This window comes from Tachyglossus aculeatus, chromosome 10 (assembly GCF_015852505.1).
Source record: "Tachyglossus aculeatus isolate mTacAcu1 chromosome 10, mTacAcu1.pri, whole genome shotgun sequence".
Lineage (NCBI taxonomy): Eukaryota > Metazoa > Chordata > Mammalia > Monotremata > Tachyglossidae > Tachyglossus > Tachyglossus aculeatus.
The window spans coordinates 49,940,325-49,953,803 of NC_052075.1; the positions used below are offsets into that span (position 1 = coordinate 49,940,325).

The 13,479-nt window shown below is 51.1% G+C and overlaps 1 protein-coding gene across 2 annotated transcripts; it reads left to right on the forward strand.

Moving 5' to 3' along the window:
- Positions 1 to 2,247: 2,247 nt before the first annotated feature.
- ISOC2 (isochorismatase domain containing 2) lies at positions 2,248 to 11,224 on the forward strand. Of its 2 annotated transcripts, none has more exons than XM_038753020.1 (6): positions 2,248 to 2,270; positions 4,903 to 5,065; positions 6,027 to 6,239; positions 7,636 to 7,706; positions 10,679 to 10,796; positions 10,899 to 11,224. In XM_038753020.1, the coding sequence occupies exons 2-6, from the start codon at positions 4,934 to 4,936 to the stop codon at positions 10,977 to 10,979; spliced, it is 615 nt and encodes a 204-aa protein (XP_038608948.1). In that variant the 5' UTR covers positions 2,248 to 2,270; positions 4,903 to 4,933; the 3' UTR covers positions 10,980 to 11,224. The 2 variants fall into 2 exon arrangements, with proteins under 2 accessions (XP_038608948.1, XP_038608949.1); XM_038753021.1 differs by lacking the exon at positions 2,248 to 2,270 and adding an exon at positions 3,406 to 3,423.
- The last annotated feature ends 2,255 nt before the right edge of the window (positions 11,225 to 13,479 follow it).

The following is a 13,479-nucleotide window of genomic DNA, read 5'->3' on the forward strand; positions in this document are numbered from 1 at the left end:
GGGCTTTGGAGTCAGAGGTCATGGGTTCAAATCCCAGCTCTGCCAATTGTCAGCTGTGTGACTTTGGGCAAGTCACTTCACTTCTCTAGGCCTCAGTTACCTCATCTGTAAAATGGGGATTAAGACTGTGAGCCCCACATGGGACAAGCTGATCACCTTGTATCCTCCCTAGCGCTTAGAACAGTGCTTTGCACATAGTAAGCGCTTAATAAATGCCATCATTATTATTATTATTATTATACAGGTGCTGTGGGGAGGGGGAGGAGGTAAGGCAGGGGAGATGGGGAGGGAGGGCGAGGAGGGGGAGAGGAAGGAGGGGGCTCAGTCTGGGAAGGCCTCATTCATTCATTCAATATGTATACAGAGTAGCCATGAATCGGGAACGACTTGAAGATGTTTGATAATAATAATAACATGTGCAGAGCATTGTGCTAAGCAATCGGGAGAGTGCACTATAACTGAGTTGATAGATGCGTTCCCGGCCCATAAGGCGTTTACGGGTGGAGCAGGATTTGAATCCAGAATCTCTGACGGTCAGGCCTGTGCTGTTCTCCCTCAGTCTTCCCTCCTTCTCCATTCCATTCCATTTTGTTAATATGTTTCGTTTTGTTCTCTGTCTCCCCCTTCTAGACTGTGAGCCCACTGTTGGGTAGGGACCGTCTCTAGATGTTGCCAACTTGTACTTCCCAAGCGCTTAGTACAGTGCTCTGCACACAGTAAGCGCTCAATAAATACGATTGATTGATTGGTTTCATTCTCTGTCTTTGGTTTTGTTCTCCGTCTCCCCCTTTTAGACTGTGAGCCCACTGTTGGGTAGGGACCGTCTCTATATGTTGCCAATTTGGACTTCCCAAGCGCTTAGTACAGTGCTCTGCACACTGTAAGCGCTCAATAAATACGACTGAATGAATGAATGACCCCTGCGCTTAATAATAATAATAATAATAATAATAATAATGATGGTATTTGTTAAGCACCTACTATCACCTTGTAACCTCCCCAGCGCTTAGAACAATGCTTTGCAATAGTAAGCACTTAATAATAATAATGATAATAATAATAATAATAATAGTATTTGTTCAGCACTTACTATGTGCAAAGCACTGTTCTAAGCTTTGCATATAGTAAGCGCTTAATAATAATTATGGTATTTGTTAAGTGCTTACTATGTGCAAAGCACTGTTCTAAGCGCTGAGGGGGATGCAGGGTGATCAGGTTGTCCCACGGGGGGCTCAGAGTCTTCATCCCCATTTTACAGCTGAGGGAACTGAGGCCCAGAGAAGTGAAGTGACTTGCCCAAAGTCACCCAGCTGACAATTGGTGGAGCCGGGATTTGAACCCACGACCTCTGACTCCAAGGCTCGGGCTCCTTCCACTGAGCCACGCTGCTTCTCTAATAATAATAAATGCCATAAAAAACTATTATCATTTTATTATTTATATGTATATATGTTTGTACATATTTATTACTCTATTTATTTATTTATTTTATTTGTACATATCTATTCTATTTATTTTATTTTGTTAGTATGTTTGGTTTTGTTCTCTGTCTCCCCCTTTTAGACTGTGAGCCCACTGTTGGGTAGGGACTGTCTCTATATGGTGCCAATTTGTACTTCCCAAGCGCTTAGTACAGTGCTCTGCACACAGTAAGCGCTCAATAAATACGATTGATGATGATGATGATTATTATTATTTCCAACGCGCGTCCCCGCTGCCCACCTTAAGAGCCCTGTGTTGCCCTCCGCCCCTCCCGCTTTCCCCCACGCCACTCACCCACCCCCTTTCCCTGATTGGCCCGCCGCGAACTTTGGCGACCAATGAAATCGCTGAGGGGGCGGGGATTCGTTTCCAGGCGACCACCGCCCCTTCCAATCAGGAGAGAGGAGGGCGGAGGCGGAGCGGCGAGCGCGCTGATTGGCCGCCGGACTCGGGCGGGGGGAGGGAGGGCGGAGCCCGAGCGCGCCCGGCGGTTTGATTGACGGATTAGGGGGCGGGGCTTCGTTTCCAGGCGACCTCCGCCCCTTCCAATCAGGAGGGAGGAGGGCGGTGGAGCGGCGAGCTCGCTGATTGGCCGCCGGCCTCGTGCGGGGGCAGGGAGGGCAGAGCCCGAGCGTGCGCGGTAGTTTGATTGACGCCGGAGGGGGCGGGGCCAGATGGGGGCGTGCGGGGGCGTGGCTGGAAACGCGCGCTGCCATTGGTCGACTCTGCAGGGCGAGGGCGGGGCCTGGGGTGGGCGGGGTCATGACCTCCCTCCCGGAAACGCCAAAGTGAGTTGTGGGGCCCAGGGTCGTGGGAAATGGCCAAGGGCCTTGCTTCAAGGACCCTTTCAACCCCCTCAGCAATGCCCTACTGACAGCTCACCTCCTCTAGGAGGTCATAATAATAATAATCATGGCATTTCTTCATTCATTTATTCATTCAATCGTATTTATTGAGCGCTTACTGTGTGCAGAGCACTGTACTAAGCGCTTGGGAAGTACAGGTTGGCAACATATAGAGGCGGTCATCATCAATCATCATCAGTCGTATTTATTGAGAGCTTACTATGTGCAGAGCACTGTACTAAGCGCTTGAGAAGTACAAATTGGCAACATATAGAGACAGTCCCTACCCAACAGCGGGCTTACAGTCTAGAAGACTGTCGAGTTAGCGCTTACTATGTGCCAAGCACTGTTCTAAGCGCTGGGGAGGTTACAAGGTGATCAGGTTGTCCCACGGGGGGCTCACAGTCTTCACCCCCATTTTACAGATGAGGGAACCGAGGCCCAGAGAATAATAATAATAATGGTGGTATTTGTTGAGCCCTTACTATGTGCAAAGCACTGTTCTAAGCGCTGGGGAGGTTACAAGGTGATCAGGTTGTCCCACGGCGGGCTCACAGTCTTCATCCCCATTTTACAGAGAAGGTAGCTGAGGCACAGAGAATAATAATAATGATGGTATTTGTTAAGCGCTTACTGTGTGCAAAGCACTGTTCTAATTGTTAGGGAGGTTACAAGGTGATCAGGTTGTCCCATGGCGGGGCTCCCAGTCTTCATCCCCATTTTCCAAATGAGGGAACTGAGGCCCAGAGAATAATAATAATAATAATAATAATGGCGTTTATTAAGCACTTATTATGTGCCAAGCACTGTTCTAAGCGCTGGGGAGGCTACAAGGTGATTAGGTTGTCCCACGGCGGGCTCACAGTCTTCATCCCCATTTTACAGAGGAGGTAGCTGTGGCACAGAGAATAATAATAATAATGATGGTAGTTGTTAAGTGCTTACTATGTGCAAAGTACTGTTCTAATTGTTGGGGAGGTTACAAAGTGATCAGGTTGTCCCACGGCAGACTCACAGTCTTCCTCCCCATTTTCCAGATGAGGGAACTGAGGCCCAGAGAAGTGAAGTGACTTGCCCCAAAGTCCCACAGCTGACGGTTGGTGGAGCTGAGATTTGAACCCATGACTTTGGACTCCAAAGCCTGTGCTCTTTCCATTGAGCCATGCTGCTTCTCTTATGGTGGTGGTGGAGGAGGAGGAGGAGGAGGTGGCATTTGTTAAGCGCTTACTATGTGCAAAGCACTGTTCTAAGCACTGTGGGGGATACAATGTGATCAAGTTGTCCCACGTGGGGCTCACAGTCTTAATCCCCATTTTTACAGATGAGGTAACTGAGGCTCAGAGAAGTTAAGTGACTTGCCCAAGGTCACACAGCAGACTTGTGGTGGAGCTGGGATTCGAACCCATGACCCCTGACTCCAAAGCCCATGCTCTTTCCACTGATCCACGCTGCTTCTCTAATACACAGTGCTCTAGTACAGTGCTCTGCAAACAGTAAGCGCTCAATAAATATATTTGACCGACTGGCAAGGTCACCCAGCGGACAAGTGGCGGAGCGGGGATTAGAACCCAGATCCTTCTGACTCCCATTCATTCATTCATTCAGTCAGTCGTATTTATTGAGCGCTTATTGTGTGCAGAGCACTGGACTAAGCGCTTGGGAAGTACAAGTTGGCAACATCTAGAGACGGTCCCTACCCAACAGTGGGCTCACAGTCTAGAAGTCCCAGGCCCGGGCTCTATCCCAATAGGAGGCCTTCCCGGATTGAGCCCCCTCCTTCCTCTCCCCCTCCTTCCTCTCCCCCTCGTCCCCCTCTCCATCCCCCCCATCTTACCTCCTTCCCTTCCCCACAGCACCTGTATATATGTATCATCATCATCAATCGTATTTATTGAGCGCTTACTGTGTGCAGAGCACTGTACTAAGCGCTTGGGAAGTACAAGTTGGCAACACCTAGAGACGGTCCCTACCCAACAGTGGGCTCACAGTCTCAAAGGGGCAGACAGAGAACAAAACCAAACATACTAACAAAATAAAATAAATAGAATAGATATGTACAAGTAAAATAAATAAATAAAGAGTAATAAATATGTACAAACATATATACATATTTATTACTCTATTTTACTTGTACATATCTATTCTATTTATTTTATTTTGTTAATATGTTTGACATATTATATTTGATTAATCTCACTCCAAGAACTCAGGGCTGAACCCTCCTCTCCCTCCCTCCTCTCCCCCTCGTCCCCCTCTCCATCACCCCCATCTTACCTCCTTCCCTTCCCCACAGCACCTGTATATATGTATATATGTTTGTACAGATTTATTACTCTATTAATTTATGTTACTTGTACATATCTATTCTATTTATTTTATCTTGTTAATATGTTTGGTTTTGTTCTCTGTCTCCCCCTTCTAGACTGTGAGCCCACTGTTGGGTAGGGACCATCTCTATATGGTGCCAACTTGGACTTCCCAAGCGCTTAGTACAGTGCTCCGCACACAGTAAGCGCTCAATAAATATGATTGATTGATTGATTGGGGTCCCCACCCCACCCCCCGCCGCTTCCAGGCCCCCTGCCGTGTGTTCCCCCTTGCAGGAAATGGCGCGGCCCAGCCTGGGTCGGATCCTCCCTGGCTCCTCCATCCTCTTCCTGTGCGACATGCAGGAGAAATTCCGAACCACCGTCGCCTTCTTCCCTGAGATTGTGTCGGTCGCCGCCCGGATGCTCCAGGTACCAGGGATCCGGATGCCCCCCTATCAATCAATCAATCAATCATATTTATTGAGCGCTTACTGTGTGCAGAGCACTGTACTAAGCGCTTGGGAAGTACAAGTTGGCAACATAGAGAGACAGTCCCTACCCAACAGTGGGCCCTTAGGCCTGGCCCGGCCTCCACCCCCAGAGCCTGCTCCCCTCAGAGGCTTGGGGTTTCGGATCCCCTTCCCTAGTAAGCTCCTTGTGGGCAGGGGTCTAATCCTGGCTCAACCACTTTCATTCATTCATTCAATCGTATTTATTGAGCGCTTACTGTGTGCCGAGCACTGGACTAAGCGCAAGTTGGCAACATACGGAGACGGTCCCTACCCAACAGCGGGTTCGCAGTCTAGTCTGCTATATGACCTGGGGGAAGTCACTTCGCATCTCTGTGCCTCAGTAACCTCATCTGTAAAATGGGGATTAAGTCCTTGAGCCATATGCGGGACAGGGACTGTGTCCAGACCGACTATCTTGTATCTACCCCAGTGCCTGGCACATAATAAACGCTTAACAAATACTGAGCCCCTAATACTGTTACGAATCCTAATTACGGTGTTTGTTAAGCGCTTACACTGTACTAAGCGCTGGGGTAGATACAAGCGAATTGGGTTGGACACAGTCCCCGTCCCACGAAGGGCTCGCGGTCTCAATTCCCATTTTCCCGGAGAAGTGTGGCGACTCCCCCCAGGTCACACGGCAGAGCCGGGATTAGAACCCTTGACCTTCCTCCTTCCAGGCCGGTGCTCCTTCCAATTCAATTCAGTCGTATTTATTGAGCGCTTACTGCGTGCAGAGCACTGGACTAAGCGCTTGGGAAGTCCAAGTTGGCAACTTATAGAGACGGTCCCTACCCCGCAGCGGGCTCACAGTCGAGAAGGGGGAGATTTCACCCCCGCCACGCTTCTTCTGTAAGTCCCCCTCCATCCCACGGCAGGCGGCCCGGATCCTGGAGGTCCCCGTGGTGCTCACAGAGCAGTACCCTCAAGGCCTGGGGTCCACCGTGCCCGAACTGGGGGCCGGGGGGCTGCGCCCGCTGTCCAAGACGTGCTTCAGCATGGTGACGGCCGAGGTGGAACGGGAGCTGGGAGCTCGGCCCGGGCTGCGCTCCGTCTTGCTCTGCGGGATCGAGGCCCAGGCCTGTATCTTGGTAAGACTCCGATCCCAGACTCACGATCCCCAACTTCCCCGTCAACCAATCAATCGTATTTATTGAGCGCTTACTGTGTGCAGAGCACTGTACTAAGCGCTTGGGAAGTACAAGTTGGCAACATAGAGAGACAGTCCCTACCCAACAGTGGGCTGAGACCCACCAGTGCCCTAACGCTAACCTTCTCGTGGTCCCTCCATCTCGTCTAGCTGGCCGCCGACCCCTCTCCCACGCCGTCTCTGGCCCGGGACGCCCTCCCTCCTCGTGTCCGACAGATAATTCGATAATGAGAGAAGCAGCGTGGCTCAACAATAATAATAATAACGATGGTGGCATTTATTAAGCGCTTACTATGTGCAAAGCTCTGTCCTAAGCGCTGGCGAGGTTACCACGTGATCAGGTGGTCCCACAGGGGGCTCACAGTCTTCATCCCCATTTTCCAGATGAGGGAACTGAGGCCCAGAGACGTGAAGTGTCAGAGGTCATGGGTTCCAATCCCGGCTCTGCCAATTGTCAGCTGTGTGACTTTGGACAAATCACTTCACTTCTCTGGGCCTCAGTTCCCTCATCTGGAAAATGGGGATTAAGACTGTGAGCACCCCCGTGGGACAACCTGATCACCTTGTAAACTCCCCAGCGCTTAGAACAGTGCTTTGCACATAGTAAGCGCTTAATAAATGCCATCATCATCATAATTCGATAATGAGAGAAGCAGCGTGGCTCAGTAATAATAATAATGATGATGGCATTTATTAAGCGCTTACTATGTGCAAAGCTCTGTCCTAAGCGCTGGGGAGGTGATCAGGTGGTCCCACGGGGGGCTCACAGTCTTCATCCCCATTTTCCAGATGAGGGAACTGAGGCCCAGAGACGTGAAGTGTCAGAGGTCATGGGTTCCAATCCCGGCTCTGCCAATTGTCAGCTGTGTGACTTTGGGCGAGTCACTTCACTTCTCTGGGCCTCAGTTCCCTCATCTGGAAAATGGGGATTAAGGCTGTGAGCCCCACGAGGGACAACTTGATCACCTTGTAACCTCCCCAGCGCTTAGAACAGTGCTTTGCACATAGTAAGAGCTTAACAAATGCCATTATTATTATTATTATTCCAAGCGCTGGGGAGGTCACAAGGGGACCAGGTTGTCCCACCGGAGGCTCACAGTCTTCATCCCCATTTTCCAGATGAGGGAACTGAGGCTCAGAGAAGTGAAGTGACTAGCCCAAAGTCACCCAGCTGACCAGTGGCGGAGCTGGGATTTGAACCCATGACCTCCGACTCCAAAGCCCGGGCTCTTTCCACTGAGCCACGCTGCTTCTCTTGTTGTCCCTCCCCTCCCACCCCCGGTGCCTCTTCATCGACTCCAGCCATCTTTGACCCCGTAATCGTCCTCTCCCTCCAGAGCACGACTTTGGACCTGCTGGACCGCGGTTTGGATGTCCACGTAGTGGCCGACGCCTGCTCCTCTCGCAGGTGATGGGGAGACCCAAAGGCCGGGGGGGGAGAGCTGGGAGCGGGGAAGAAAAAAGTGCGTGGTACTACCAATCAATCAATCAATCGTATTTATTGAGCGCTTCCTGTGTGCAGAGCACTGTACAAAGCGTATTGAGAAGCAGCGTGGCTCAGTTGAAGGAGCCCAGGCTTTGGAGTCAGAGGTAATGGGTTCCAATCCTGGCTCTGCCGCTTGTCAGCTGGGTGACTTTGGGCAAGTCACTTAATAATAATAATAATAATAATGGTATTTGTTAAGTGCTTACTATGTGCAAAGCACTGTTCTAAGCCCTGGGGGGATACAAGGTGATCAGGTTGTCAGTCAATCAATCAATCGCATTTATTGAGCGCTTACTGTGTGCAGAGCACTGTACTAAGCGCTTGGGAAGTACAAGTTGGCAACATATAGAGACAGTCCCTACCCAGCAGTGGGCTCACAGTCTTCATCCCCATTTGACAGATGAGGGAACTGAGGCCCAGAGAAGTGAAATGACTTGCCCAAAGTCACACAGCTGACAATTGGCAGAGTGGGGATTTGAACCCATGACCTCTGACACTTCACTTCCCTGGGCCTCAGTTCCCTCATCTGGAAAATGGGGATGAAGACCGCGAGCCCCCCGTGGGACAACCTGATCACCTTGTAACCTCCCCAGCGCTTAGAACAGTGCTTTGTACATAGTAAGCGCTTAATAAATGCCATCATTATTATTATTATTGTATCTACCCCAGCGCTTAGAACAGTGCTTTGCACATAGTAAGCGCTTAATAAATGCCATCATTATTATTATTATTGTATCTACCCCAGCGCTTAGAACAGTGCTTGATATGTAGTAAGCGCTCAACAAATACCGTCATTATTATTCTCCGTTTCCTCAACTGCAGAATGGGAATTCATTCATTCATTCATTCAATCGTATTTATTGAGCGCTTACTGTGTGCAGAGCACTGGACTAAGCGCTTGGGAAGTCCAAGCCGGCAACATATAGAGGCGGTCGCTACCCAACAGCGGGCTCACAGTCTAGAAGGGGGAGACAGAGAACAAAACCAAACATATTAACAAAATACAATAAATAGAATAAATATGTACAAGTAAAATAAATAGAGTAATAAATACGTACAAACATATATACATGTTTCAATTCAATCCCTGTTCTCCCTCCTATTTAGACTGTGAGCCCCCCGCGGGACAGGGACTGGATGCGGCCTAATAATTAATAGTAATAACTATGGTACTTGTTAAGTACTTACTATGTGCCAAGCCCTGTTCTAAATAGATGCAAGTCAATCAGGTTGGACACGGTCCCTGTCCCATCTAGGGCTCACGGTCTTAATCAATCATATTTATTGAGTGCTTACTATGTGCAGAGCACTGTACTAAGCACTTGGGAAGTCCAAGTTGGCAACATATAGAGACGGTCCCAACCCAACAGTGGGCTCACAGTCTAGAAGACCCCAGTATTTCACGGAGAAATTAAGTGGCTTAACCAAGGTCCCACCGCAGACGTGGGGCAGAGCCGGGATTAGAACCCAAGTCCTTCTGACTCCCAAGCCCGGGCTGTATCCACTAAGCCACGCTGCTTCTTACTAACTAACCTCTAGACTGTAAGTTCCTGGTGGGCAGGGAATGTGTCTGTTTCATAATAATAATAATAATGGCATTTATTAAGTGCTTACTATGTGCAAAGCACTGTTCTAAGCGCTGGAGAGTTTCCAAGGTGATCAGGTTGTCCCACGGAGGGGCTCACAGTCTTAATCCCCATTTTCCAGATGAGGGAACTGAGGCCCAGAGAAGTGAAGTGACTTGCCCAAAGTCACCCAGCTGACAAGTGGCGGAGCCGGGATTTGAACCCATGACCTCTGACTCCAAAGCCCGGGCTCTTTCCACTGAGCCACGCTGCTTCCCACAGCGTGTTTACTGTTGTATCGTACCGTCCCAAGCGCTTAGTACAGTGCTCTGCGCACAGGATGCGCTCAATAAATACGATCGAACGAGTGAATGTATGAACTGACTTGAGAAGCAGCGGGGCTTAGTGGAACGAGCCTGGGCTTGGGAGTCAGAAGTCGTGGGTTCTGATCCCGGCTCCGCCACTTATCAGCTGGGTGACTCTGGGCAAGTCACTTCGCTTCCCTGTGCCTCAGTTCCCTCGTCTGGAAAATGGAGATTCATTCATTCCTTCATTTGTATTTATTCAATTCATTTAATTTAATACAGTTCATTCAATTGTCTCAGTTCTGTCGTCTGGAAAATGGAGATTCATTCATTCATTCATTTGTATTTATTCAATTCATTTAATTTAATGCAGTTCATTCAATTGTATTTATGGAGCGCTTACTGTGTGCAGAGCACTGTACTAAGCGCTTGGGAAGTACAAGTTGGCAACATATAGAGGCCTTCCCAGACTGAGCCCCTTCCTTCCTCTCCCCCTCGTCCCCCTCTCCATCCCCCCATCTTACCTCCTTCCCTTCCCCACAGCACCTGTATATATGTATGTATGTTTGTACCTATTTATTACTCTATTTATCTTACTTGTACATACCTATTCTATTTATTTTATTTTGTTAGTATGTTTGGTTTTGTTCTCAGTCTCCCCCTTCTAGACTGTGAGCCTGCTGTTGGGTAGGGACCGTCTCTCTATGTTGCCGACTTGTACTTCCCAAGCGCTTAGTGCAGTGCCCTGCACACAGTAAGCGCTCAATAAATACGATTGATTGATTGATTGATTGATAGAGCCCAACAGTGGGCTCACAGTCTAGACAGCCCCACGTGGGACAACCTCGTGTCTATCCCAGCGCTTAGAACAGCCCAGAGGAAGCGCTTAATTACCATCATCGTTATTGTTATTGTCTCTACCCCACCCCCACCCCATCGCCGGCGCTTAGAACATGTAGTAAGCGCTTAACAAATACTGTATTTTAAAAAATGGTGATAAATGATACGGTGACCCCTTCTCCAGTCAGGTGGACCGACTGCTGGCCCTGTCGCGGATGCGGCAGAGCGGAGCCTTTGTGACCACCAGCGAGAGCCTTATCCTCCAGCTGGTGCGCGACGCGGCTCACCCTCGCTTCAAGGAGGTAATGGCCTCCCCCAGCCCACCCCCAGCCCGCCCACCCCCACCCGCTCCGTGTTTCCCCAGCAACCCCCGCTTCTCTCTCTCTCTCTCTTTCCTCCTCTAGGTTCAGAAACTCCTCCGGCACCCGGCCCCAGACAGTGGCCTCCTCGCTCTCTTCCAAGGCCAGGGCTCCATTCTCGGTTGACCGTCCCCCGACTCCGGTCCCACGGCACGACGCCCTGGATCTCCATCGCTCCTCTCCCAGGCTCGGCCAAGAGTGGTCCCGCCCTCGCCAAACAGCTACCCCACACTCCCGGGATGCCCCGCCTCACCCCGCTGGAGTGATTGAGGTTGGGGGGAGCTCCCGTTTTGCAGAATGGTAATCATAATAATAATAATCATGGCATTTATTAAGCGCTTACTATGCGCAAAGCACTGTTCTAGGCGCTGGGGAGGATGCAGGTTGATCAGGTTGTCCCACGAGGGGCTTGTAGTCTTAATCCCCCTTTTCCGGATGAGGGAACTGAGGCCCAGAGAAGTGAAGTGACTTGCCCAAAGTCACACATGGATCAGGTTGTCCCACAAGGGGCTCACCATCTTAATCCCCCTTTTCCAGATGAGGGAATTGAGGCCCAGAGAAGTGAAGTGACTTGCCCAAAGTCACACGTTGATCAGGTTGTCCCACGAGGGGCTCACCGTCTTAATCCCCCTTTTCCGGATGAGGGAACTGAGGCCCAGAGAAGTGAAGTGACTTGCCCAAAGTCACACATGGATCAGGTTGTCCCACGAGGGGCTCACCGTCTTAATCCCCATTTTCCAGATGAGGGAGCTGAGGCCCAGAGAAGTGAAGTGACTTGCCCAAAGTCACACGTGGATCAGGTTGTCCCACGAGGGGCTCACCGTCTTAATCCCCATTTTCCAGATGAGGGAACTGAGGCCCAGAGAAGTGAAGTGACTTGCCCAAAGTCACACGTGGATCAGGTTGTCCCACGAGGGGCTCACTGTCTTAATCCCCATTTTCCAGATGAGGGAGCTGAGGCCCAGAGAAGTGAAGTGACTTGCCCAAAGTCACACGTGGATCAGGTTGTCCCACAAGGGGCTCACCGTCTTAATCCCCCTTTTCCAGATGAGGGAACTGAGGCCCAGGGAAGTGAAGTGACTTGCCCAAGGTCACACAGCTGACAAGGGGCAGAGCCAGGATTAGAACCCACGACCTCTGACTCCAAAGCCCGGGCTCTTTCCACTGAGCCACGCTGCTTCTCAGTGGTAGGATGCGGGGCTTGAAGGGACATTTGCCGGAGGGACTGAGCTCGTTGGGCTTCTCCACAGGAGTGTGGAGGGATTGTGGTGGGACCCGAGGGGAGCGCTCTTTGTAATAAAAGTCTCCGGGGATTGTGGCTGGCACGGCGTTCATTGACGCGAGGATTGGAGGGACTGACTTAATAATGATAATAATAATAATAATGGCATTTATTAAGCGCTTACTATGTGCAAAGCACTGTTCTAAGCACTGAGCACTGGATTGAGGAAAGGCTAGGGGATACGGTGCCCCACCTCCCCACCACCTGCAAGTACCTGATGGAGTTACAGCCAGGCACACAAAGGTGTGGCCTAGCAGAAAAGGGCACGGGCCTGGGATTCCGAGGACCTGGGTTCTAATCCCGGTCCCGCCACGCGTCCGCTGTGTGACCCGGGGCGAGTCACTTCATCTTTCTGGGCCTCAGTTCCCTCGTCGGTAAAATGAGGATTTAAGGCTGTGAGCACCAGGTGGGACAGGGACCGTGTCTGACCCGATTACCTTGGATCTACCCCAGTGATTAGAGCAATGCTTGGCACATAGTAAGCGCTTTACAAATACCACAATTATTATTATTAGAATCACACAAAGAGACAAATGCCTTCCTCTGCACATTCTCTCTCTCTCTCTCTCTCTGTCTCACCCACAGCCACCCCACTCCTTTCCCTTCCCACCCGCTAGTGACACTTGATAATCAGAATCCTGGGGAGAGGGTTGTCCCAGGAGGTGCCCAAGCTGGGCCCTGGCACGAGGAGAGAGCTAAGGGCGCTGAGCCAGGCGAGGCCGCGGGTGAAGGGGGATGGCCCGCCCGGAGCCCACAGGGGAAACTGAGGCGACGGGAGACGGATGGGCCGAGTCACGTCATCAACCCCCCGGATCACAGCCCTCACCGGGGACCCCGCCGGTCCCCCAATGGCCCATCGATGTGAGCCCACTGTTGGGTAGGGACCGACTTCCCAAGCGCTTAGTCCAGTGCTCTGCGCACAGTAAGCGCTCAATAAAGACGATTGAATGAATGAATCAGAGACTCTGCCCCCACCCCATCTCCATTCTGCTCCGAGGGCCGGCCCTCCTCCAATCATTCCTCCCTCTTCCCAGTCCTCCCCCCCGCTCCCCCTTCTGGAGTCTCCTGCCTCCCGGTTCCCAGCCCCGCTGCAGTTGCCATGGCAACGGGATTCTATTCTGCTCTGGGAACACGGTGGCCTGGGTTCCTGTACCCGCCGCGTTAATCAATCCCTCCCGTCACCACGGACGCCTCCCCCTCCTCCAACGCCCCCCACGATGGCCCGGTGGGGGCTGCTTTCCGGGGGGAGGGGGCAACCCCAGGGGATTTCCGGGAATTGGGATGCAGAAGCCCCCCGCCCCCTTCCCATCATCTGGCCCTGACCCTGGGCATGCACCTGCCCCT